The 25,874-nt window shown below is 39.9% G+C and overlaps 1 protein-coding gene across 1 annotated transcript; it reads right to left on the minus strand.

The window, feature by feature from the left end:
* Positions 1-829: 829 nt before the first annotated feature.
* On the minus strand, positions 830-7,055 carry metrn (meteorin, glial cell differentiation regulator). The gene is made up of 4 exons (XM_084741237.1): positions 6,716-7,055; positions 5,414-5,847; positions 3,286-3,345; positions 830-2,105 (listed from the first exon to the last, which is right to left on the minus strand). Exons 1-4 carry the CDS (start codon positions 6,820-6,822, stop codon positions 1,792-1,794), a joined length of 915 nt encoding a protein of 304 aa, XP_084597363.1. The 5' UTR covers positions 6,823-7,055; the 3' UTR covers positions 830-1,791.
* Positions 7,056-25,874: the final 18,819 nt, after the last annotated feature.

The following is a 25,874-nucleotide window of genomic DNA, read 5'->3' on the forward strand; positions in this document are numbered from 1 at the left end:
TGGCAGTGTACGCATTTAAGACATACCGCTTCAGCACATCATGGTAATTTGGTATGAAACCCTCCCCTTGTTGATATAGTGCACATCAGATATGAAATCATTTTACAGAACAGAATTTTATACATTAAATGCATATTTTGTGTTTCTCTTGAGCTAGCCATGTCCAGTATGATAGCTTGTTTCTCCTGGTTAGAAGATTTTAGGTCATATAATAACTGGACTTCAGTTCTAAGTGGCTGTTGTCATCAGTTTTATGAACACTGCTGAGTATATATACAGTATAAAATAGCTTCTTGGTTTTAGTTTCTTCTTACATTTGATATTATATGACAACATCAGCAGAGAGCAGTGAATGACTCGACAACAACAAAACCTAGAACTGCTTTGGCAACACTGCTGCAATGTTTTTTTTTAAAAATAATTCAAATTCAAATACAGTCCAATTAGTTCAATCTTACAGAAATATTGCATGGCGACTGAAATGAAACATATAATGTCTTACAAATTACACTAGTTGAGAAAACTCAGAATTTCAAAGTAACTGAATTCACTAGATTTTTGAGATTTTGAATCAAACTCGAACTCTTAAATTTTGAAATAAACTAAAAGTTTTGCTGACCTGTGAGCTTTTGTTGAGATGATTTACTTACTTCCTTACTTATTTCAGTTTTAGAAACCCTAAAATACATTGAAAGTATTAAATTATTAACCATTATTTTTCACTTCAATAAGTTTAATGAACAATTTCTGAAAAACAAATTCTTCAGGTTTCTAAAACTCAAGAATTCAAGTTTATCTAAAGAAGGTAAGTAAATTATCTCAACAAAACTTGGGCTAAAAACTCAAAAATCTATTGAAGTAAGTTGCCTGAGTTTTCTCAACCTTTTCATTTTTACAAAATACCGCCTTACAGCCTGCATCTCCTTACAGAAGCAAAATCTCAGAGGTGGCTAGAATGTGAAAGTGCTCTCAGCACTATAGTTTGAGCTGCTCAGGTAGCCTTTAGCTTTGTGTCACTACTGTACGTGCTCACATTATCTGTACATATATTAAATTCTCAATCGCTCCACTATGCTACATATAGTTGCTTTTTATTTGGTTTTTCAGTGCTTGCAGCATCACACTTTCCAGATCGTTCCCTTTCCTTTATCAGTGCAAATATATATATATTTTTTAACATTTTGTTACGTGAGGACTTTTTTTTTCATATAATCTCCTTAAAAATAACACTGAGGATGACCCCAGTACAGGGGTAGCAAAACATCACTTTCCCATGGCCACGCATTTTCTGAACAAAATGTGCCTAAAGTGGATCCTCAGTGGGATGCCAACTAATAGGCAGTAAGCTTCCTATAAAACTTTTAATAAATTTTCCTGAGTTTCTAAGCAATGACTCTCAATAGGCCTGAATTAATGGCTTGACTTAATTTATCCCGAATGGAAAGCTTTTCAATAGATTTTCTCTGAACCTGCATAATGGCATCACTGTGTATGAAAAACATCCAGTGCCAAATGCTTATAATCTTCATTTCAACCATGTCCCTCATGTCACAACTCCACCTGGTTCGTTCTGACCTGGTGGCTGCATATTGCACTGAAATGGAGTTGGGAAAAAGTCCATTTCGCTCCTCAGTCCATTGGGAAGATGATATCCGTCGGTGGCACCGCAGCGACATCGGCCAGCAGTCGCACACCGTGGCTTCTTCCGAAACATGGAACAGGGCTGAGTTTGGCCTGGCTTTTAATGCGGCCTCAACTCTGAGTGGTAGACAAGCTGCTGCAGTTCTTAGCTCAGTCTACAGGCAGTTCACAGGGGATCTGCTGAGCCGCTTTGGCGATCGTGTACGCCCGCTGGAAGTCCTTGTAGCGGGGAGCGCAGCCCAACCAGGCCTCGCCGAAGTGGACCCGGCCGGTGAAGAGAAAGCTGCCGGGCCCTGGTTTGACACCGCACTGCAGCAGAGTCCTGACCTCACCCCAGCTGGCCAGGCGACTGTTGCCAGTGAACAGAGCGTACTTCTGACGAAACACTCGGGTGGCGCTGACCTTGATCACTGCCGCTCGTAGGTTCTCATCTTCCACAACTGATCGGATGTTACCTCGTACAACTGTGGATGGACAGAACATACAGGTTAATTGCATGGTTATTTCACCTTCATAACTTTCATTTCTGTCTTTCTGTTAGCTTAAAGGAGCAGTCTGTAGGATTTAGTGGCCTCTAGTGATGACCTTGCAGAATGCAAACACGCTGCCTCACCCTCCCTTTCCAAACTTGTAGCAAAACCTCTGATAAATGCCATGTCTAGCGCTGTCGTTTGATTTGTCCATTTTGGGCTGTTATAGAAAGATGATGCCAAATTCTGCCAAAAAGTCCAAAAAGTTAAATCTTACACACTGGACCTTTAAAATGTTTTGCTCTGTGTTGTCCTGTTCAAGCTAGAGGTGCGATTCTTTGTGCGGCTACCAACTGATGCTAAAAGACGCCCGAAGGCCCAAGACCGCTCACTAATCCCTCTAACTTTTGTTGCCAGCTGAACTTCTCCTCAGTGCCGTTACAGCTCAATCAGAGGCCTGCAGATTAGTCCACTGCTCCTTCTTGTGGGGGGGTGATGTCAGGATTAGTCCACTACAGTGCCTCCATTAGGGGTTCCTCTGTGTGTGTGTGAGTTGGGGGTTGCAGAGATTTGCTGTTTCACCTTTAACCTTTGCACTTTTGAGAGGAGAGGATTTGGAGGCACCAGGGTGCTTTGACTTTAAACCGATTCGACACAACAGATTTGTACAAGAAATTATTACATTCTGTGGCTTTCACTGCCAGGACTTTTTGCTATTTGGTGGTCTGGTTTAATTTCTTAATCTCGGCTGAAATAGAGGGGGGATTTCTGAGTGATATTAACATTAGTTGATTAGTTGTCAATAGTTCAATTAGTTACCAACTTTTTAAATACTCGATTCATCTTTTTCAGGCATTTTTTTTTAGAAAAAATATCCAAAACCTCTTATTTAAGCTTCTCTAAAGTGAATATTTTCTGGTTTCTTTAGTCCTCGATGACAGTAAACTGAATATATTTGGACTGTGACAAAACACATTTGAGGATGTCACCTTGGATGATCAACATTTTTCACCATTATTATGACATTTTAAGTACCAAACAACCAACTGATTGAACGAGAATTTGACTGACAGATTCACTGATAATTAAAATGATCGTTTTTTTGTAGTCCTAATTAATATTTTAATCCTGATTTTATGAGTTTTTACATGTTATGTCTGCAACTTTTGCTTACCAAAGTCACTGGTGCAAACTGCCATCAGGATCTCAGTGTTGTTGCAGGGTCTGCAGGCATCTGGAGAGACAACAAGGGGAGGAAAAGGAAAGAAAAAAGAGGCAGAGTCAGTTGGTGACCTCACATAACACTCTAAGCTGCAAGAAAACACCTATATGCTAATACTTTAACTGAGCCTCTGGAAATCAAAGGCCGCATTTCCAGAACACATGCACAGGAATGCGGGATGTGAATCCGGACCTAAAACCCGTGTGCAAAGACGAGCAACAAAGGAGCAACCAACCAGTGCGTTCTAACAGACAGCTGCTACTTTTACAGTGGGCAGAGGAGGACCGCTGGAGCTTTAAGGTGCAAGGCTCTTCCACCCCAGACGATTTAAAGGCCAAATGAAACTTCCCCCCTTAAAGCCTTTCAGGGTGTCTACAGTCACACCTCATCAAAGCCTGCCAGACAGGGGCCAAGGACAGGGAGCGGGGGAGGACTTCAAAGATTTTTTTTTTCTTAAGGCATAATCCCACTTCCCAGAAAATACTCTCCTTTCTTTCTACAAAGACTTGACAACCTTTCTTTAAAACTGTGAAAAAACCCCCATAAAACTACAGTGCACCTTACTTATAGTTATAACAGGATTTTCAGATGCACAAAAAAATTAAAACCAAACCAGCACAGCTCTGCCAGTCTGCACAGGGTAGGAAAAAAAAACGTCCTGGCATTTTTTAAAGTTCTCCTTGTGGTTCTTTGGGAGGCCCCTTACCCACCCCACACATTCTCCTTCTTAGTGAAAACCTCTTGATAAATGAGATTCCTTCCTCTCTAGTCCACAGCAAACCCCCTTCCAAACCTAATCAGTGTGTGTGTGTGTGTGTGTGTGTGTGTGTGGGAGAGAGAGATGTAGGGAGGGGGAGTATACTCCTACAGACAAGTCTCCCCACAGAGAGGCAGCCCAACAAAGGAGAAGAGCATCTCAGCTGGGCAGAGGCCTCCCTGTCGCCTAGGCGACGGCAGTAATCCCAGAATACTCATGCGGCACCCATTCAAAGTGCTCTGGACTCTGGAGAAAGCCCCACATACTGTGCTTTTGTCCCCCCCCTCCTCCCCACTCCACAGCTCTCCCCTTCTCCTACTCTAAACCAGCACCAGCACGCCTGCCTCTGGGGAAAGTTTGGCCACTTCCTCCTCTCTGCACTCTGCACGGGCCGTGGAAAGTCCAGGCAGCCCACAGAGGCCTGGTACGAATTATGAATCATCTGCAGGGAGGATTTTATGGTGTATAATATCATCGCTGGTGGATTAAACCTGGCATTTCCCAAACTTTCCAGAAAGGAAGAAACCACAGTTTGGTGTTTTTTAAAGAGGGTTTTTTTTGTTACAAAGAAGTCAGACAGAAGACACAATTGACCTTTCCTAAGTCCTGCCCCTTTTTATTTTGCGCTCCAATAACAGTTGAGCAAGCTTGGTGCTACAGTCAACTCTCTCCTCTCCTGTAAAGGCAACACATAGCATTTTAGGTTGGCCTATGTCGCATGCTAGATAACAATTGATGTATGTTAATTAGCTAGTGTTAGCTAATGTTAGCCAAATGTCAGCTATGCTAACTATGTAGCTTTTGACTGATGTTGATGTAGCAACATCTTTCCAACAGAGATGAGTCTAGTAGCATCTAAACACAAGAGAAAGGAGAAAGTTGACTGAGGTATCAAGCTTGCTGATTTGTTACTGGAGAACAGTGCCACAAGAGGTGGGACTTAGGTATGGTCAGTTAAAACAGTGAACTTTCAGGTGGTCACCATTTCCTCGTTCAGTTTTTCCTCTCCACAGTTGCTCCAGTGCTTGCTCAGGATGGAAACTATTGGGCACTCTGAGATAACTCAGTTATGGTTTGGTGCTATTCAAATAAAATGGACTTGACTTAAACAGTTATTATTGTTTCATGGTAGAAATAAAGTGAGCTGAGATATAATCTGATATGTCTGTTACAAGGTGAACTGCCAACGGTTTTTTTGCACTTCCTATGTTCACTATTTTTTTTAACTAGAAAAGAGAAATTCAAGAAAAAACTTGGTTGCATCTCCTTATGTTTGAACTTAAGTTACCACAAACCAACATGGCCGACTCCTGTCTCACTCACCTTCGCTGCTGATGGGGTTGGAGTCCAGCGACAGGCGAGCGGTCCAGTCCCCTCTGAGCTCATAGCGGAAGGAGGCAATCCTCCTGCTGATGTCCTGATGAGGTGTAGCTTGCAGGAAGAGGGCCACCCTCTCGCCGGGGAGGCGGCTGAAGCAGCGAACCCTTGGTGGTGGGGAGGACTCCAGGCGGTCCCCTACCAGGAGCTCCAGGACGCCGTCTCTCTCCAGGTACAGCTGGGCTCCATGGAACTGCTCCGAGGGCTTGACGCAGGCCGTGATGAGGCCTGAGCTGCTGCCGCCAGGCCCCACTGCCACAGAGGGCAGACGGGGTGACAGGCTGAGGCGCAGGGCCCCTTTGGGATAGAGCCAGTCAAGTGTGCCCTCAGAGCAGTGGAGGGAGATCTGCTCCACACTGCCCTGCTGCTGGGACAAACCACTGTGAGGACGAAAAAACAAAGTTAGTTAAAAGTTCCTGAAATATTTGTCCAGGCAAGAGTTCGGGTTTAAAATTTGAATCCCAAACATCATCAGTGGCACTCTGCAACTGGTTAACTGGAGGGTGGATAAATTCAGTGTGCACCATGTTAACCATTGATGAATCATTAACAATTTATAAGATACAAAACACACTGATTTCATTCTCGTTTTCTAATTATTTTAGGTTTCCTTTTTCAACACATGGCTCCACCAGACAAAACTGCCAAAAAAACCCAAATTACTGCTATTTCTAGACTATCCATTAATCAATCAATTAGTACATTTTTAATCAGTTCAATACTTGACAGTGGTTAATCAATTAATGATTTATCATTAACATCCCTAATAGAGAACTTCAGTTGATGGGAACATACTTAAAGAAGGCGCCGCCTACTGGCACTTCTGTGTAATCAGGGGCCCATCATTGCATCTTTGGGGCCAAACTTACATAAAAACTGAAAGTCTTCTGCAGGTTGTTTGACAATAAATACAACTAAAATGATATTACCATACAAAAGCTGCATGCGCAGTATGTTTTTATGTTTTTCCTTCAAGTTTCGGAGTTAATCCTTCAGTCTCCTGTCTGTCTGGACCCCCCATGCCTCCTGCAGACAGCCTGCAGGCGCACTCGCAGCAGATCACCAGAAACATTTTCATTGCGCCTTAATGGCAAGTTTCAACACATTGCATTCAAACAACATCGGCCACCCGGTCTAAAATAACGAGAGCCACCTGTAGCATCTCCGAGCGGCACTTTTAAACCGTCTTTTCATTCAGCCACATGCACAAACAGCACAGATGAATGTGACTGGATCTGAAATACTTGCCTGCCTCTCCAGCTGCACTGGTCTTCAGAGTAGCTCGAAAAAGCCGCGTCAAAAAGGGCGAAAAATAAAATCCAAATGGTGTTAATCCAAACTCCAGAAGCAGGCATCTTCGACAGTGGATGATACAAATTTAAAAAAAGAAAAAATATTATTCCAAAGCTGCGACGTCCTAAAACCTCTGCGAGTAAAACCCCTCTATAAAACAAACCTTATTCTACCTCTGATAACCTCCATAGTCTTGTATCCTCTTACCCTGATGCGTAAGATAAGAGAATACTGCTAAACCCTCCGCACTCTCTCCTCTGAACTTCTCCGGCTGCTGTGCGTCAGGAGGACGCAGAGATCTGAAGTTATTCCCCCTCAGATAAACTTCATGGACCAATCAGAGGCCGAGGAGTGAAACTTTAAACCACTCACACAGCGGAGGGGGAGGGACGTCTGAGTAACAGTATGCAAAGATAAACCGAGTTTCAATTCACTATTGTCTTTGACATGTCTGCAGAGAAAATACTAACAAGTGGTGAGTGAGTTTACAGAAGCAGTTTTCACTTTAGCTTTCACTTTTCACTTTTATCTGACATAACTGGAACTATTTTTTTAAAATTCAGTTTTATTATTTAAAGTAATGATGTTACAAGTTGTTGATTTTTAACTTCAAAAGTGCTCTTTAAGTTTTAATGTTTATTATTATCATCATTATTCAGACATTCTCCATGTTTTAAGACATAGAAATAATCTGCAATGAATAGTAATTTGCACCTGATATGTTTTTTCAACAAAAAGTTTAATTAACTAAATAAAAAATGCTTACATTATTATTCATCAACCACTCTCTTCTTAAAAATTCAACAGACAAATATCTTTTCATTACTGTAAACATGATATTTATCCCTGTGGAGCTATTTCAGTCTCACAGCAGCTGAGCAGAGATATATAAGGGAAAAGGGGCAAAGTATAGTAAATGCAGCAAAAAAAAACTTTACCCAATATAAAAATAATTTTCACAAAATGCTACTAATAATGTGAAAATGGTACATCAATATGCACAGTTCCGTAAACTAAAGTATAAAAGATGTAAAAGGTGTAAAATAAAAAAGCACAAAAAAGAGTGCAAAGTGTGCAATAGACAGTATGCATCAATAAAGTAGAAGGGGTGAAATAAAAAAAAAACGGTGCATATTTAAGTTGCACGAAGGTTAAAACAAACTTTTGTCAATCTTTCATTCCTGTGAAGGTCAAACATCACAGTGAGGAAACAATAAGCAGAACACATTTTTGAGTGGAGAAGGACTTTAAATACACCATAAAATGGTCTGTAATGCTGGGTTTTATGGCAGAGAAATGCTGGTTTTCAAAATATTTTAAAACTTTCCTTTCATTCCCACTTTCTGCCTAAGTCATGGTTGAATAAACACGAAAAACATCGTTTAAACATCCTAAATCCTCTGAACTTGCTCATAATAAAAGTTTTCTTGTAGATTTTATCAGTAACCTCGTTTATATGTGCTTCAGTTTGAACATTTTGTACAACCCTGACCGTTTCAAAGGCTTCTGAAATGTTGAAACATCTCTTATCTTTAAGAGACATGAAGTAGCCTAAATAAAGACTAAATCAAATGAAGAGGGCAAAAGAGGAGACACAAAGCACTAGTCACACTTCAATAATGCTAACCTGATTTTCAGACGCACCACATATGATGCTGGTGATGATGATGATGAAGATTTTGCCTCCTTTGGTTGTCATGCCCCCTGCCCTTTACCCCGTTGGGCTTCTCTTTCATGTTGTGGTATTTATAACCAAATCAAATATTCTTTTGTGCTGACACTGCCATCCATCTCTCCAAGTCAGTGACTTTCGGTGTATGTGTGTGTGTGTGTGTGTGTGTGTGTGTGTGTGTGTGTGTGTGTGTGTGTGTGTGTGTGTGTATGTGTGTATGTGTGATGAAAGTCTCAGCCCCTGTGATGGAGTTATGACAAGGCCTCAGACCGACACAAAGGCACATGTGCAGAAATCCAGCTGCTTTATTGTCTGCAGCAGGACGGAGCTTTGTTTTCTGCAGGGCAGCTCAAAGCAGCGGAGTTTAAAGCGCCGAGCGACAGGCGGGGGGGGTGACCCAGTCTGACAAATATGAATACATTAGTGCCTAAACTTAGTTATGGACTTCACAGATATGTCAAATCATCCACGTGCGCTCAGTGCATTCAGTGCTGGACAGTCAGATTTACACACTTTGTCAAACACATCAGTGAGCTTGTATTCATGCACGTGTCCTTTAAAACAATGGCACACGCACGCTTTGTGACCCTGATATGACCTGAACTACAGTCTTATCCAGCCAGGATCACATTCAATGCTTTCATGTGGCTACATAATCCACTGGTATTCACATTAAGGTCTTACAGTTCAAATATACTGAGATTAAATTCATTTGATGTGGTTATCAATTGTTTTATTACAACATGAAAGTTCCCATTCTAAGTTACTGACATAAAAAAAAGGCATGAGTCAGAGTATGAGATAGAGAATTAGAAATAAGAAGAGTATTTAACATGGTAATCACAGACCGGATAATGCACTATATGAATTAAGAGAAAGTTGGATGCTTTGAGAAATACACATTTTCACTTTCTTACGAACATTTATATGAGAAGACTGATACCACTTTTACATATAAGTTAGGTTACCTTAGCTTAGCATAAAGACTGGAAATCGGGACAAATAGCTAGCATGGCTCTGTCCAAAGGTTAAAAAAAAATCCACCAACTCTTACAGATGAAACAACACCGCCAAGGAGGGCAGGAAGGGTTGAAGGTCGCTAATTAACATGTTATATCATATTTGTTCAATTCTTACAAAAACCCAAATGCATAAATAGTAAAGTACATGCAAATGTAAAAGCATTTAACATTATTAACTTAAACATTATTTTCTAAATCTGCTGCAGATACCAATGTAACATAAAAGTGACACTCATTAATTCCCAATAGATATAATGTCATGACATCTACATGCACTGCTTTAGAGGAGCATGGTGCTGAAATGAAGTGTAGGTCTGTTAGTCCACACTGACTACTAGGTGAGACGACATCTGGCCTATACTATCCTAAAGTCACATAAATCAATTTTATTCTGAAATGAGTCAAAAGAAACAAATAAAACACTGAAAGAAATGGCCAGTGGTTGAATCTTTTAGCTTTCAGAGGTTACTGGCCCCAGTGTTTTTCCTTCTGCACGATGATTTATTTATATAGAAATATTTCAGGTATTTATCTAACATACAATAAACATTTATGTGGCATTCATCCACCTTGTACCAGCATGTTGGTGTCACAGGACCTTTGTGTTGTCCTGCACTTTTGACAGAATCAAAAATGACACATCTGTGTGCACAGCCTCATTCAAACAGGTACTAAGTTACTACTAAACTCAGTGTGAGTGTGTGAACCATCAGACCTGCTTGTTTCTGTTCTGCACCCAGAACAATGCCATCTTTGACGCTAATGAAAGACTGTCGGCTTGTCCTCATACTTTGACCACTGAACCAGATTCCCGTAGCAGAGATTTAGCTCCCCATGTCCACTGTGTTCCCACTGGTCCGCCAACGAGAGCGTCTTCAAACAGTGCTGCTGTACGCATACAAGAGTTTGCATACATGTGTTAGTGTGGTGTCTATTTACTTGGTATACTGTAGTCCTCTGTGTGTGTGTATGCAAACACATGGAGGACGTAGTGACAGTGTGGTGTTACTGGCATTTATGGAACCTTGACATTGTGTAGCTTTCGTCCCGCTGTCTGTTCTCGCTGTGAAACTTTCTATCTACATGGTAATGTGTGAGGAGAGCAATCCAGAAACATTTCATTTGCTAATTTAAGTTTGAAGGTAATACAGATTCATGATTTTGATGGTCATGCATCACTAAAACCTTGAATTTTTAGCATATTTTAAGGCTTTTAAAACATGTTACAAATGCTTTTTAGTAGAAATGCATCAGTGATGTCAGTAATGAGAACAGTGATGAATTTCCTCCTTGAAAGTCTCTCTGTTTCCTTTTAACGCAACAAAAGTCCAAAAAGTCTTGCAGAACATTGGTCTTTGGTCATAAAAGGGACTGATCACAACCTTTACTAGACATGTCCTGAACCAAAAAGAAGGCTGATGGGGTCTACAGATTGTTTATCATAAAAAAAAAATGTTTGGTGTCCCTGCTGAAACACCAGAGGATGACCTGATCAGCGCTGAGAAGTTGAGATGTCCCTGTTCCCAGACTTTTCAGCAGCTTCCCATGGCATCTCAGTGCTAATCCAGTTGATCTGACATCGCTGCTGTTTGTTTTCCTGCACAGAGTAATCTATCTGCCGGTAATGAGATCTAAGACCTTGTCAGGATACTTTGCCTATATGTTCAGGGTGGCAGAAAGCATGTCCTTCCCGTCACAGGATTGTGCTGTGTGTTGTGTTTTGCCTGGTTAGTTTGAGGTTAGTCATGGGGAATAACATTTTAAGTGGAATCGGGGTCATATGCATTTGCTTTTAAATCATTTAAGTGTTAAATGAGAGAACTCTTAATAGTAAAGAGAGTAAGTTAGTTGTTAAGTTTCAGAGCTCCCCCCAGAGCTTTGAACCATCTTAAAAATGTGATTTTCTAGTACATGTGCATATCAAATGCTGCTTTCCATTCACCTCAGAGGTTGGAAGTCAGAGCTGGGAATGACATCACACCTGAGCTGATTGTGTTACAGTACAACAAGTAGGAAACAAAAAACTTTTTGTGTTTGATAACAATGCATTCCATGGTATTTTGTACATACAGACACCGTAGCAGCATGCCCACCGTGTGTGTACAACTGATTTAAGACGCAAGCGCTTATAAACAGCTTTAACTACTTTTGATGTGCAGCGAAGCCATATTGGATTCTGAGGTTGGGGTTGGTGAGGCTCCTCTGACTTCAGGGGGCGTTCCAGTTGAAATTTCCAACTGGGCTCAGAAATTCCGACTTTCCCAGATTGAATGGAATGTACCATAAGTACAGGACTCAACTGTTTGAGCACAGATCGAGTGGCAGGATTTAGGAAGGGTCAGATACAGTTCAAGTAAAGGGTAGCTGGTTCACAAAAAGTTATAAGCTGTAACTATTAAATAAATGCACATTTAGTGTGAAAGCTAGACGTTTTAGATCAGTTAGCTGTAAGTAAGCTTAAATGGGGACATTTAGCTTTTGTAGTTATAGGAAAGACGCTGTTTTAACTTTCATACTCCACTGGAGTTTTGTGTTGTGATGAGTCAGTGAGAGCAGTGATGTTGGCGTTTTCTCACCTCTCCATGCAGGTGAGGGGCTCCCGGTCCGCCGCTGTGAGAAGAACCAGCGCGAGGAGGTCGGAAAAACTCGTGCTGGTATTTACCCTGCGAGCCCCCATGTGAAAACTGACACCTGCTCTCTCATTGCACTTTCTCAGGATCTTGATTGTGTATGTGTTTGTTTGTATGACAGTAGATTTCTCTTTGTGCCTCTCCTCTCAGCCTGTGTGTGACTGTGTTAGTGTAAAGCCCGGTGGGAAACTGAATACAAGAGAGCCCTATAGCAGATAAACAGTGTCAGAGAGGGTTGATAGCAAACGCAGCTGGAAACGCGCAGAGACACCCTGAGAATGCTCTCTAATGCTTCTCTAAACATGTAATAGATCACTTAGCCCCACTGTCACACTACTCTCATGTGTGCTTTAATCTTCTCCATCGGGATCTCACATAACTTCTGCATGAAGATAACGGCCCTCGTGTTGCTATATTCAGCAGAATTATTAGCCAGAAGGACACAAATCACAGGAGATTTGTTTGTGGCAGCTGGGATCAAGTCTCAGTTCACACATTTTCCGCAGGAATGTCTCACGCATTTATAGCGGCTCTGTCCTTTTTCTGCCTCACGGTCTTGTTTTAGTTTATTCTGCTTGTTTAATCTCATCTATCATTGTCATCTGTGTTTGTGAGTTCTTCTGACAAATTCATTTTAAAAGTGCTTTTTGAATATGTTTGTTTTAATCTCCTTTACAGCTCTTCACCTCAGCAGTCCATTCTTTTTTAAATCCAGCAGCTCCAAATATAACCTGATTATAGTGCCTGGGGGTCAGAGGTCACAGCTGGGTGCCCTGGGGACTTTTCATTAGCAAAAATGGAGGGAAAAGGCTGCAGGTGTCTCAAATGGACTTCTCTATCTATTGTGAAGTAAATTCAGGAAGTTCTCTATCACTCTTGAATTTTAGGCTTTTTAATCTGTTTCCGCAGTGAGTCAGTAGGATTTGTTCAAGCTGTTCGTAAATGCATCAGGATGTCAACACCAGTGCTTTGGGTTTGTAAGAAGATGCAAGAAAATAAGGATTTACAGGCAGAGGACAGCCACTGCCACACACTTATAGAGGCTCATAAGGAAGGATTGAGTAATATGAGTACATTTACAGAAAATGTTGCAGATTCTATCTTTAAGTAAAAGTTTAAGTACCATAGTCATTATTAAAGATGACATCTTTAAGTGTTACAGAATAAACAAATGCTAACTAGATCATCAAAGTGGAGCCTGTTTTAGATACTTAAACCACTGGGTAGATTAGTAGCACAGTACTGCGCCACATAAGAATATCATGTTTTTCTTAATGAAAATACATCTAGAGGAGTACAAGTATAAAGTAACATTCAATGGAAATACCTAAGGAAAGTACAAGTATGTTAAAATTGTATTTAACTTATTGCACTCACATCCCACCACCTTTTTAAGAAACATACATTTTTGTGCATTATGCATTGTGTTAAAAAGACATTTTGACATTTAACTCTACAGATTTATATACTGATGGGATTTAACAAAGCTCCAGCATCATATTAAATACATGAGGACACACATGAGAGTTGTATTGAGCAGCATGAAAGTGCATAATGATATTTACCAAAATGTTGAACTATTCCTTTTATGCACTCACAGAATAGACCATTTTAACTAATTTAGTACTAAGAAAAAAAAGATAAATCTTCATAATGCTGTGGTTACAGATGTTGCCATTCCGCCACAAAACATCTAATTTTGACTCTCATGTGGATTCAAGACTTAAGAACTTTATTGTCTTTGCACAAGCACATATATTTCTATCTTTATTTTTTTTCTACTTACTATATTTATTGTTAGAATGCACCGAAACACCAAGGCAAATCCTTCATATGTGGAAACCTAATTGGCAACAGACCTGATTCTGACTGAGATGAGTAGTTTTGTCAACTATAAAACACAAATTCATCTCACATGAAAGGGATAATTTTGGCACAGGACAGGACACCATCCTGCCTTCTGTGTAACTGATGTTGACAGCTGGGACAGATGTGGACATTCAGTAACATCCACTGATGCATTAAAATCACATTAAAGAAGTGTAATAGTTAGATGAATTAAAAGGTTTACGCTTCACAGCATCAAAAGTCTGAAAAGTCCGATGCAGTCCGTCTTGGCCGCCAAAATTATGCAACTGCCTTGACCGCCAAAACATATCCCTTTTGTATTATCGCTCTTTGTATTGAAATAAGGGTATTCAAATGTGGATGTGGTCGAGAGGGACAACATCTGTCTTTCCTGTGGACATATGTAAAACACTATACCTATTGTCAATTTTGGAGGGATCCTGCTCCTTGTGAAGTTTCCCTCCAAATTGATTCAGCCAATTAGAAGAAGTCTGGGGGGTGGGAGAGACAGACAGCGGAGAACCTCTGTCTGACCCCCAGCTGGGCTCAAACAACAATCCCTATCAAACAAGGCGTTAGCATATCACCGCTGGCCTGCTGATAACAATACTATCATCTGGATTTCTGATAGTGGGACTGGAAGATGCTGTGTTAATTGCAGCTAATGAGAGCCATAAACGTGGAGTGAAAGGGGCTGAAGATGGCGTTTTCTAAAGACTGACGACTAAAGTGGGTTTCCCTCCAAAAACAAGACACACCAAACCATTCACAGACCCGATTTTGCACATAAATGCCACGCAAATCAAGGCAGGATCACCCACACACTGCCATTGCTCTAATGAGGGGATGCAGCGTCTATAAAAGAGCACGACACATGCTTGTTTCAGTCTGGCTACAATCAAAAAGCTGTGGTGCTGACTGCAGAGGCTTTGTAGTCTAAATTTACCCTCAAACCTCACGTACCGCAGGAAACTTCCTGTGCATTCTGCGGCGGCTGCGATGTGTTTTTTTTTTTGGCTCTTTTTTCATCCCTGCAACGAAGTCCTGACTGTCAAAAGTAAAATCCTCTGAGTTAACAGTGGAAACATCGCATGAAGAACCACTTAAAAAGAGTCTGTTTGCTCAAACTGTTCCCTTGTGTGCTCTTGAACAGTGAGGAATGTGAGAATCAAGGCAGAGGACATCAAGGTTGGCTACAGTATTGACGGTGTCCCTGTTTAAAGTCAGACCCCATCATTATCTGCTTACACTGAGATAAGGGAATGGATCCAAACTCTTTATCAGGATAGGGATAAAACAATTATTAGTCTTTAAGAATGATCAATATTTACCACAACAGTACTTTGAGAAGAAAACTACAAAGAACAGAAAGAGCTGTGAGGTTCAGTGACGGGAATACATTTCTTAATACTACCAGGCAATATTTTACTTAAAATGTTGTAAGAAATAAATGATTAGCTGGAGATTTGACACAAACTACTACTACTGTTTTAATCAGCACTTCAGGCTGCACTACTCAACAATGTCAGGACTGAATCAGTGTTTGGCTCCATTTAAGAACAAACAGTGGTGGAAGAGGTTTAAAAAATGAACAATACCACAATGTAAAAGCACTCAATTACTGTAAAGTACAAATAATGCATTCAAAATATTACTTAAGTAAAAGTCCATTATTACGAGCAAAAAGTACTTATGCAGAAAATTGCAGAACAATGTAACTGTTTCATTATGTGTTATACTGAGAGCTGCAACGATGAATGGATTAGTTAGTAACTATTAAATTAATCACCAACTATTTTGACAATTGATTAATCAGTTTGTGATTTTTTTTTCTTCTTAAATGTGAATATTTTCTGCTTTTTTAAAACTTCTATCTGACAGTAAAGTAAATATATTTAGGCATTTGCAGGATGTCAGTTTGGGCTTTGAGAGACTCTGATCAACATTTTTCTGACTGAACCATTTAACGAAGAAAATAACTGACAGATTAATTGAGAATGAAAATAACTGTAATTGCAACTGCAACCTCAATTTACAATGGATGAAGAATAAATAAGGCAGGAATGAGACAAAATATGAGTGATAAAAAGTACAACATATCCAAAACTCTATATGGCTTAACAATAATTACTAATTAAACTTCAAAAGTCAGTACACATCACGCCTTGGAAGACACACTTCAGAGACTCACGCTTGCAAAATGCTACAAGCTAACAGACAAACAGAATGGATGGTCAGTTTTTTTCTTTTGCTGCCTGACTGAACCCAATCTCCTCCACCTCCTCCTCCTCTGCCCTGCATCCTCCTCTGAATTGAGTTTAGTCAGACTAGGTCATCCTTGGCTGTGCAGAATATAATTAGCCTGCCTACACACACACACACATATACAGACAGACATAGAAACTTTAAACTTTAAACCCCCGCTCATACAACGGCCGACTCAGACAATAGACACATGCCAGTACTATGACCCCCTCGGCTATCTTGACATGCACAAAAAATCTCCTTGTTCATCCTCAGACCCTCCGCCTTCCTGCTCACTCAGCAGAATACTGAGACTGATAAGATTACATTTTTACGTATCACATTTCACATCATATCAGAGAAATAATAATGAGCTTAACAGGTGCTCAATCTCAGCTGTTCCTGTTGAGATTTGAAATCGGGTTTGTGCTCAACATCGCCTCAGTGTATTACGTTTCAGGTAATAAAATTAATTTTATATTAGGTTTCAAAGCTCGATGCTGTGAAGTTTGTAACTAAAGATGGAGCTGAGCTTTAGCTTCATAAACCAGTGAAAATAATGATCTTTACTTTTCCATGTGACATTTAAACTGGCTGCATTAACCGCTACATAATATAGTAATAAAATTATATAACATGATCATAAACTTAAACACCAGATAGTAGAATATAAGACTGGGACCATTTTAGAGTAGAAACAACAGGATTAGCGCTTTAAATGATCAAAATGCAAGAGAATAAAAACTGATTTAATGACGGCTCCTCTAGCTTTAGAAGTAATCTAAGAAGCTTCACGTTTCAGCCTCCAGATGACAATTAAAATCTCTGAATAGGGACCATAATTGCACGCTAAATCTGAATCCACAGTGTCTTTTATCTCTGACCATCTTTCACCGACTCCATTCAGACTCCTCGGTGACCTGCATCCTCGCCCCTGAGCCCCTTTTGATCCCATTTTTTAAAATGCCATCGCACACGAGCTGCCCTGCCCTTTGCTCTCTCAGCACCTGCACTTCAGTGTCCTCCAGTGCATCAATGGAACCTGCTTTTTAAAAATCTATACGTCTGTTGCAAATGAGGTAGCCATAGTGAGGAGGGGTGGGGGGGGTAAAGCCTAGAGGGGACCGCCAAAATTTGGTGTCACCGAGGCTCCATCATTGAGTAGAACCCAACCCCCCAACTTCTCGGACACACACACATACACACCTCTGACTTCAGGGGTATCATATCACCTATCCCTCGGGGCATACTGGTGTGCAGGGCTTCTCATAACAGGTGGATTTGAATGTATACAACAGGTGGGATGAATCTGTGACTGTTTTCTTGGCTTTACTGTTGTTTTTCATATGATTTATTTTAATGAGGCACTGCTCAAGTGTGTTTTTTTTATTACACATTGGAATTAATAAACATTTAGCTATATTTATATTTTAAGCATTTACATTTTAAAGTGATAGTTTGGATTATTTAAAGTGGGGTTGTATGAGGTACTTATTGATAGTCAGTGTATTTGTTGTACCTGCAGTAGACAGACAGGTTCAGCAACAAAACATGTTTTAGACACTTAAAAAGGGTCCACCTAAAAATATTCAACATCAGTTTATGTGTGTGCTATATCTAGAATATTTTCACTGCTTTACTTTGCTACCAGACAGCTTATTCTGATGGGAAAGTGCCGTTATAACCAAATATCGCATTTTCTAAACCAGTCAAACTCCATAAGCAAAATCATTAATTTTATCTCACGAAACACGAGAGTTGCTGGTTTACCACAGATTCAATCTGTTAGTCTGTGATATTGTGTGACTTTGATGTTTTAAAAGGTTAATTCAAATACACATGAACACATGTTGAAATAGACTTCACACAATAACACAAACTAAGTGGTTGAGGAAATGATAAACCAGCAGGTAAAATCACTAATTTCATCTTTGTAGTTTGGTTGGTTTGGCCAGAGCAATATTTGACTTATATAACAGCATCAGAAAGGTTATATGACAGCAATGTAAATCAGTGAAAATATTCTAAATATAACGTACAATTAAACTGATGTTGATCTTTTAAAGTGGAGCCTTTTTTTAATTGGCTAAAACACCTAACTTTTCTTATATCCATGCTGGTACACATCAAATAATCCAAACTGTCCCTTTAAAGTAGACTTTGGTGGTATTGAAATTACCATTAGCTCCTGTTTTTCTGTTTAGAGGATATTAGGAATACTGTGAAGCATACCAGAGGCAGTAAATATTTATCTCACAGCTCCATGTGGTTATTTGGCTTTATTTGCTTCATCTGACCCACGACTGATGAACAGAGGAAGCTGATAGAGGAGGAGAAAAAAAGAGCAGAGACAAAACGGAGTCTGTCCCCCGACTGAGTGACTCTTCTATAGAGGTGGTTTCTGTCTGCAATGAACTGTGTCGTCCTGCAGAGAAGTGCAGACAAGTGAGGAAGCAAAGAAGAGATTGCAAAAAGAGGAAAAAGGGAATGTGCAGAATAATTAGAGCATGGAGGATAGTCCTGAATTGCTTGAAACATTCATGCATGCACACATATGCATGAGTGCAAGCACTCACTCTTTTTCCACACACACACACACACACACTCATATGAAAACACGCATTCATACATAGTCCCAACTTAAGGATTTTGGGCCTATCTGCACATGTATGCAGGCTAATCAGGGCCTCTTCACAGACAGAAAGCGAAGGGTCACTCAGGGTGAGATATTTGTGATGGAAATTTGGACGGCAGGCGTAGGAAAACAAAGCTAGGGACAGGACGCCCCAGAGACGACATACTTTACACATGAGATAACACACATTGAGGAGTTACAAAAAAAATTCCTTAAAATAAGATCACAAAGCCTTTCTCATTCATATTACTGATAAAGACCTTCAGTGTAGGCACTTTCACGAAATTATAAGAGAATAGTTGGATTTTGTCTGTAGATTTAATTCTGAGAGCTGCATGATAAGCATTTTATCAAGTTTAAAAATAGCTTTAAGGGGAGCCTGTACAGACAAATACGCAAGTTTAAGGACTGAATTCATCTTCGTTTTGATGTAGGTTGCACTGCAGAATGCTTCTAGGTAGACTTTTTCTAAAATTGTTCAAAATCAGATGTTTCCTTTCTCTCCACGTTGCCTTAAACAATCCGTGTTACTCTATTTTCAGTAGGGATGTAGTGATACCAAAAACTCAAGGTACACTACCTTACCAACACTTCCTTTATTAAATAATAAGTCTGATGTGTACAGAATTTTATGTTTGTTTAAAATGTGTGTAATAGGAAAAGGGTGAAGGGAGGGGAAAAGAAAAGGGAGGAAGGGAAAGGGTTCTTTTGAAATTGGGTGGCAACACAAGAGGTAAAGTAGAAATAAATACTAAAATATATAAAACTATGCAATATTAAATACCGGGGCAAACATAAAGACATAACTATATTGTCAGCAAACAAATAAAACCAATACTTCTGCGGTGGTACATTACCCCACTCTTTAATTTCGCCAGTTCCTGCAACATGAGAGATCAGTCTATTTGTGTCTTTAAGGCACTGGTGGTTTGGCTTGAGCTCAGTAAAAAAATAATCAAATACAAAAAAGTGAAAAGCTGGTCCTTTAACCTATTGACAGCCAATGGGTGTAAATATTCAGGAAACGTGGCTAACCAACCTCTTTGGTTAATACAGGTGTTCACAGAACCGGATCCTGCTGACAACATCAATTTATTATGTAATGGGGAAAGAGTGGATGGAAAAGAAAGGAAAACAATAAGGGAGGAAGGAAAAGGATTCGTTTTAAATCTGGCGGTGAGCAACGTTTACAACCAAGGATTGACACAAAAAATGTTTGAGGGTAAAAAAGCAAACATAAAATTATGCAATATAGAATACTAAAACAAACAAAGCAAACAAATAAAACCAATACCTCAGTCATGTGACTTTTGTTATTCCTTTTAACTTAAAGGACTTCTGCGCTCCTTCTTTAAAAAATAGCCACGTATGATGACATGAAACGTGCAAAAATGAATTATTATTATATGATGCGCCATTACAGAGCAAAAGCAATGCATCAGTCAAGGCAGTGCTTTTATAAAATAAAATAAAAATAAAAACAAACAACAATTAATCATCTAATATCATGGTCTCAATCTGGTAGGATATTGATTTTTTTTAATTGCAATATTATATTTTCAGTAATTTTCCTGCTGTGCATCAACCAAGTAAGTAACCTGTTTCACTGACTGCATCAGGTCCTGGGCTCCAGTTAAGGAATAAACACCTTCACCACTGGAGCCCAGGACCTGTAGCTTTTACTGGGCATGTTGTGCATAGATCGGGGGGCAACCGATGGAACCGCCGCGCTTCACTGAGAAATCACACAAAGATGGGATTTAATGGCCCTTCGATTGAGCGGCTCTGAAAAGCCAACCTCTGACCCCCAGCCTTGACCCCTGCTCACCCCTCCCATCCTCCAGGGTCCAGTGCTTGTCATTGGTCATTTGTCAAACTCCTCGCACTGATCTGATTACCGTCCAATTTGGGATCTGCCGACTACACACTTCTAGGATCAAGACAAGCTGCTTTCAGCAACTTTACATGACAACAAATAGCTGGATTGTTGCGGAGAGAGTAAAGGAATGAGTCTTGTATTCAGACAAGAAAGATAGTCAAAACTTTAGTTAAATGACAACCTTGGTGTCTACTAATGGCTATGCAGTCTTTATCTAACAAAGAACTGATAAAAATAAGAATCGTATTAAAAGCAGGCAAGCAAACGCACTAGAGTCATATTTCTTAGTGAATCACAGGTCAAAAAAACAAAGAATATGATTTAAACACAGGAGGAGAATTATCGGATGAATCATCGAATTCAGCCTCCAAAATAAACATATTTCACATCGATCTCATCCAAATCTAATGATTAACAACGTCCAGACACAGTTAAATCTTATGTGTTCATCCTTTAAGTATGCTGGTGTTTATATTAGTCCAAACCAGCACAGTTTCCATGGCTGTTTTCAAAAACACAGTCCTGATCAAAATGTGTCTGTTTGGGAGTATATTCAGGCCTTTATGCTGTTGCTATTTATATCATTTTGTTCTCAGTATGTTCATCCTTTCAATCAATAAAAAGTAATTCATGTGAAACAATTAGCTAGGTTGCTAACTGACAGATAGGGTTAGCTCTCACTTCTCTCTGACTCTCTGACTCTGGTTGCTTATGGTCAATGGATCACATTTGAGTGTCGTAGTTCAAAGTTGAATTGATGTGAACAATCTGCGTCAATTTACCTACTCGACTCCACTGATCGTGTTGATTCTGTTAAAGTCAGAGGTATGACTTGGTCTTACCTGTTGATTCCACTGGGCACAGCATGCCTGTGCCGTGGCTCTGATCTGTCCTACACACGGCTGCAGGTTCCACCAGCCACGTTTCAGCAGCGAGTGTTTTGCCCGCCTGACTCAGATTTTGTTAATGTGGTCCTATTTCCCTGCTTTATGTGCTTCTACCATGAATAAGAAGGTTAGCGAGTCTGCATGGGGTCTTTCATTTTGAAAACTGGCAGGATTCTCTCTATTTTTTTCTGTCTCTGGCTCTCTATTCACTCGATCTCTTCTGTGCTGATTGACACGGAATCCGTCAAAAATAGACTTTGCGTGTATTTGAAATGGAGCAGAGTGAAAAGCCACTTCTGGTGGAAACATAAGCATTGTGTAGAATGGCCCCGATCAGCTCCAGCTGATGTGGTGTAGCCGTAAACCAATGCAGCCACATCTGATGGAATCAAGCCATTAGTGTTGAGTAATTGCCTAAGTGAAAATTAAAACTGAATTTAAAAATGTCACAAATAACAATACACTTTAGAGTGAAAAATGTGCTTAGTGTCTTGTTCTGTATGAGAATCAGGTTTATTGCCAAGTAAGTTTTCATATATAAGTAATTTGCAAAGAATTTGCAATTACATTGTCAGAAAACTGAATATATTTACAGTTTTATGCAGGACTGTGCAATATGTGTATGACTCAGTAGGCAATATGTAGGCAAAAAATAAGTATGGAAAGCAGTGGTTTCACGTCCTGACATGTCCTCTGCCTCAGTCTGATTGCTCTGAAAATCCTCTGCATGGACTGTCAGTCAAATATAACACAAGCCTTCTCCTGATCCTCCCCGAGGGACTGTGCACGATCACACACACACACACACACACACACACAACCCCCAAAACAAACCTCTGTCTGGCCAACACGCACGCACACACACACATTCATACACATGCAATTAGCCCGTAGCTCATTATGTCTGCTTTAGCTCTTTTGGATTGTGTTGGGAGGTGGGGTGGGCTGGGGGTTGGGGCAGGGTGTGGTTTGGTGACCCTGGAGAGCACGACCTTAGGGGACATTCGGGGAGGACAGGGGGATGGGACATGAAGCTGCGGGGAGATAAAGTAACTTCTTGGTGCTCCTGCTGGCTCCAGTGAAGATCCCCACTGATTTTCTAAGTGAAAAACACACTGATTAGTCATCAAATTGCATGAGCTTGACCAGAACAATTGCTTTTGAATTGATAATGTGATGAGCTTCAACTAAAACAATACTCATTATAATTTAAAAAAAAAAACCTCAGTCTTGTCTTTTTGCAGCCTGCAATCAATAACAATCAGTAAACAAATATTGTTTCCATCTGGAGGGAGTTGTCAGTTGTATTAATAGTTAACTTTATTTCCTACATAAATGCAATGGAGAAAGAGGGGAGGATGGATTTCCCTCCTATTCCGTTTTGATTTCCCTCCAAAAACTCTATTGTAAAACTTCTCCCCCGCCACTTGTACAAGCTACACAGCAGCCGCCTCCACCCCCAGCCGTCACACATCAATCCATCGTCTGTGAGTGTGTTTTGGGAAGTGGGGGTGTCTCAGCCAGAGTGCTGTTAACCCCCCAGGGTGTAAAAGATTTTTGGACTAACACTGCAGGTTTCAAAAACAAACTTTTGCTTAGCTTAGCTTTGTGAAGGCCTCAAACCCACAAAAAGACACTGAAGATGTTTTTTGCAGCCACAAAAAAGTCTATCTACTTTAGAAAGTTGCTTAATGCACGTGTGCAAGTTAAGTTGTTGCTAATCACAATATCTGCTCAAATTATGTAATCCTTTTTACAGGATTTTGCTTATTTGCATATTAAAATCCAAGTCTTTTACTTTGCTATTTAAAATGTAAGCTTCGACTATCCTCGACAATCTATACTTTTTTGCATCCCTGTGTGCAAGGTCTGAATGAAGGACATGGATCTATCTTTTTTATTTAGAGTTCAGATGAGTTATTCCACCCCCTTCTTTTGTCAGGAAGCTTAATCGGGGCTGCAGAGGTGTGTGGATGACCTCTGACCCTTGGGTATCTCTGGCCTTTCTCTTACTTGCCTTTAGGTTAGCTTCAGGACACCCCTCATTTAACTCTTAACCCAAGGAGTCAACTTTAGAAACCAGTGGTTTAGAGTTAAGGCATGCAGACTAAAAGGCACATTTATGCAGTCAGTTGTTCACTAGGAAAATACCAGAGAAAACAGTTCTGCTGGTCAGATGTAGCCTGCAACCCATGTTGCAGCAGCTTCCATTTGCAAATGATGCACTCTTAACACTCTTACCCCGGTTAGTTAGTTAAAATAACTGCAATATAACTTTGCACTTGTTGTACATGGGCATTACAGAATGGATAATTGCAGTCCAATTCAAAATGGATAAACAGTTAGAAAAGAAGAGAACAAACCCACTTATTTTCTTGTTTCTCAAACATTACTTACAATCATTCTGAAATAATTTCATAATCTCATTCTGTAAAACTTAACTCAATAACTTTTGGCACATGTAAAATGAATTACCCTTCACTTGTAAGCAAGGCTGCACAGTTGATTGAAATATTATTGAGATTGTAGTGTGGCCAACAGCAATATCCAGATCACAGAGGCTGCAATTTTTTGACAAAGAAAAATATGATAAAAGCAATATAATGAAGTACAGTTGTGCTGCAGAGTGCAGAGATTCTCTGGCCCACAAATCCTGTTCTCCAGATGTATGAAAACATGTTTGTTTAATACAGACCCTAACTAATGCCGTGTTACAATGATTTTAATATTTTTCTTCAGTTAGAATGAATATTGTGATGTAAAAATGACCATTGCCACAAACCCTTTCGCAATCGCAATATCTGTCAAAATAAGTGCAGTATGCTTTTTTCCTTGTTTACCACACCATGCAGCCCTGCAGTAAGTACATGCACACGTAAAACACCCTACATAATTTGAGGTGGACATTTCCCACCATTTTTTAAAAACAGATTTGGACATGTTTAGACAAGTGTTGACTTGTCTGAACATGTTTCAGATAATGAAACTCTTCAAGGTAGATTTATTTATCATTTTAGAACACAGGATGGCGTAATGAGATTAAGTTGTACAGGTACCTTTTTGCTACTCACAAAAACAAATGTTACATATACAGAATTTATATACAGTAGATTTGTTAAATAAATAATAAGCCATAAACATAAAACAAACTATTTTACATAGTGTACTGCTGAGGATGAGTCTCACAACCTGAGGAAATAAGCCACTTTGTCTGGCTGGATACTTCTGCATCTCTTGCTAGACAGCAGCAAATACATAGTACGCATAGTTAAAGTAAAATGTGATTTTAAAGTTTTGAGGAAAAGACCAGTACAGCTAAGTGGAATAAAATAGTTCATTCTGTCGCATTCTGGCGTTTAATCATTAAAAACTGGTAAGAAAAAGTGTTTCTGCACAGCATTCAACCAAAGCGGAGGCAGGTAGCACATTAACTGTGCATGCAGATCAGTCTGGGTGGACATTGTATGAGTACAGAGAGCAGCTTTACATACTCGGTGGACAAAGTTTCAGTTGGGGTCTGCGTTCTGGCACAGGAGTGGATTTTAGAATGGAGCAAGTGAATGTAAAGAAGGGACTCTGTGACTGACAACTGGGCATGTGTGTGCATTTGTGTGTCTGAATAAGCATTTCACAGTGTAATGGTTAATTACAGAGTAGGCAGGTTTAAATTGTGTGTCAATTGGGTATAGAAGAGGTGCAAAAAGGAAAACAATTGAAAAGTTTGCTTTTTTTAACTAATAAACTGACATAAATGATGTATATTGACAGTATAACAATATAAGCACACGTCTGACTATTCAAGAAGTGAAACGCACTGGTAACCTTCCTTTCATTACATTAAAAGATGCTGTTTAATCAGCTGAGACATAAATTCAAACAATATCTTCCTACATTTCTATCTTCTTTCAGTTACGACAGTGGAACTATTCTTTTACTTTTGTCTACATGATGCATTCAGACCCACTTGAACAAACTGCAATAAGTCTATGAGCCTTTCCCCTTCTCAAAATGAGCAAACGCACCAAACAAAGGGCCACCATTGTGGATAAATACTGCTTTTGTTTTACCCATTTGAACCTGAGGTTTCCCTTAACGCTGAGGAGAGTGTGTTCGCCCTTTTTCTCTTTTCAGACGCTTTGGCGCTGAATAGCCAACACCGCTGCCAAATGGGAAAACGACTACACAGACAGAAAGAAAGAGCAGAATCAATCAGGAAGTGGCAGCTTTTCAGCTGTGCCAGAGGAGCCGGGCAACTTCCTGGTCTCGTTGCCAAGGTTACTGGAGGCTCAGCCAACGG

This window comes from Lutjanus erythropterus, chromosome 17, assembly GCF_056507025.1.
Source record: "Lutjanus erythropterus isolate fLutEry1 chromosome 17, fLutEry1.hap2, whole genome shotgun sequence".
Lineage (NCBI taxonomy): Eukaryota > Metazoa > Chordata > Actinopteri > Lutjaniformes > Lutjanidae > Lutjanus > Lutjanus erythropterus.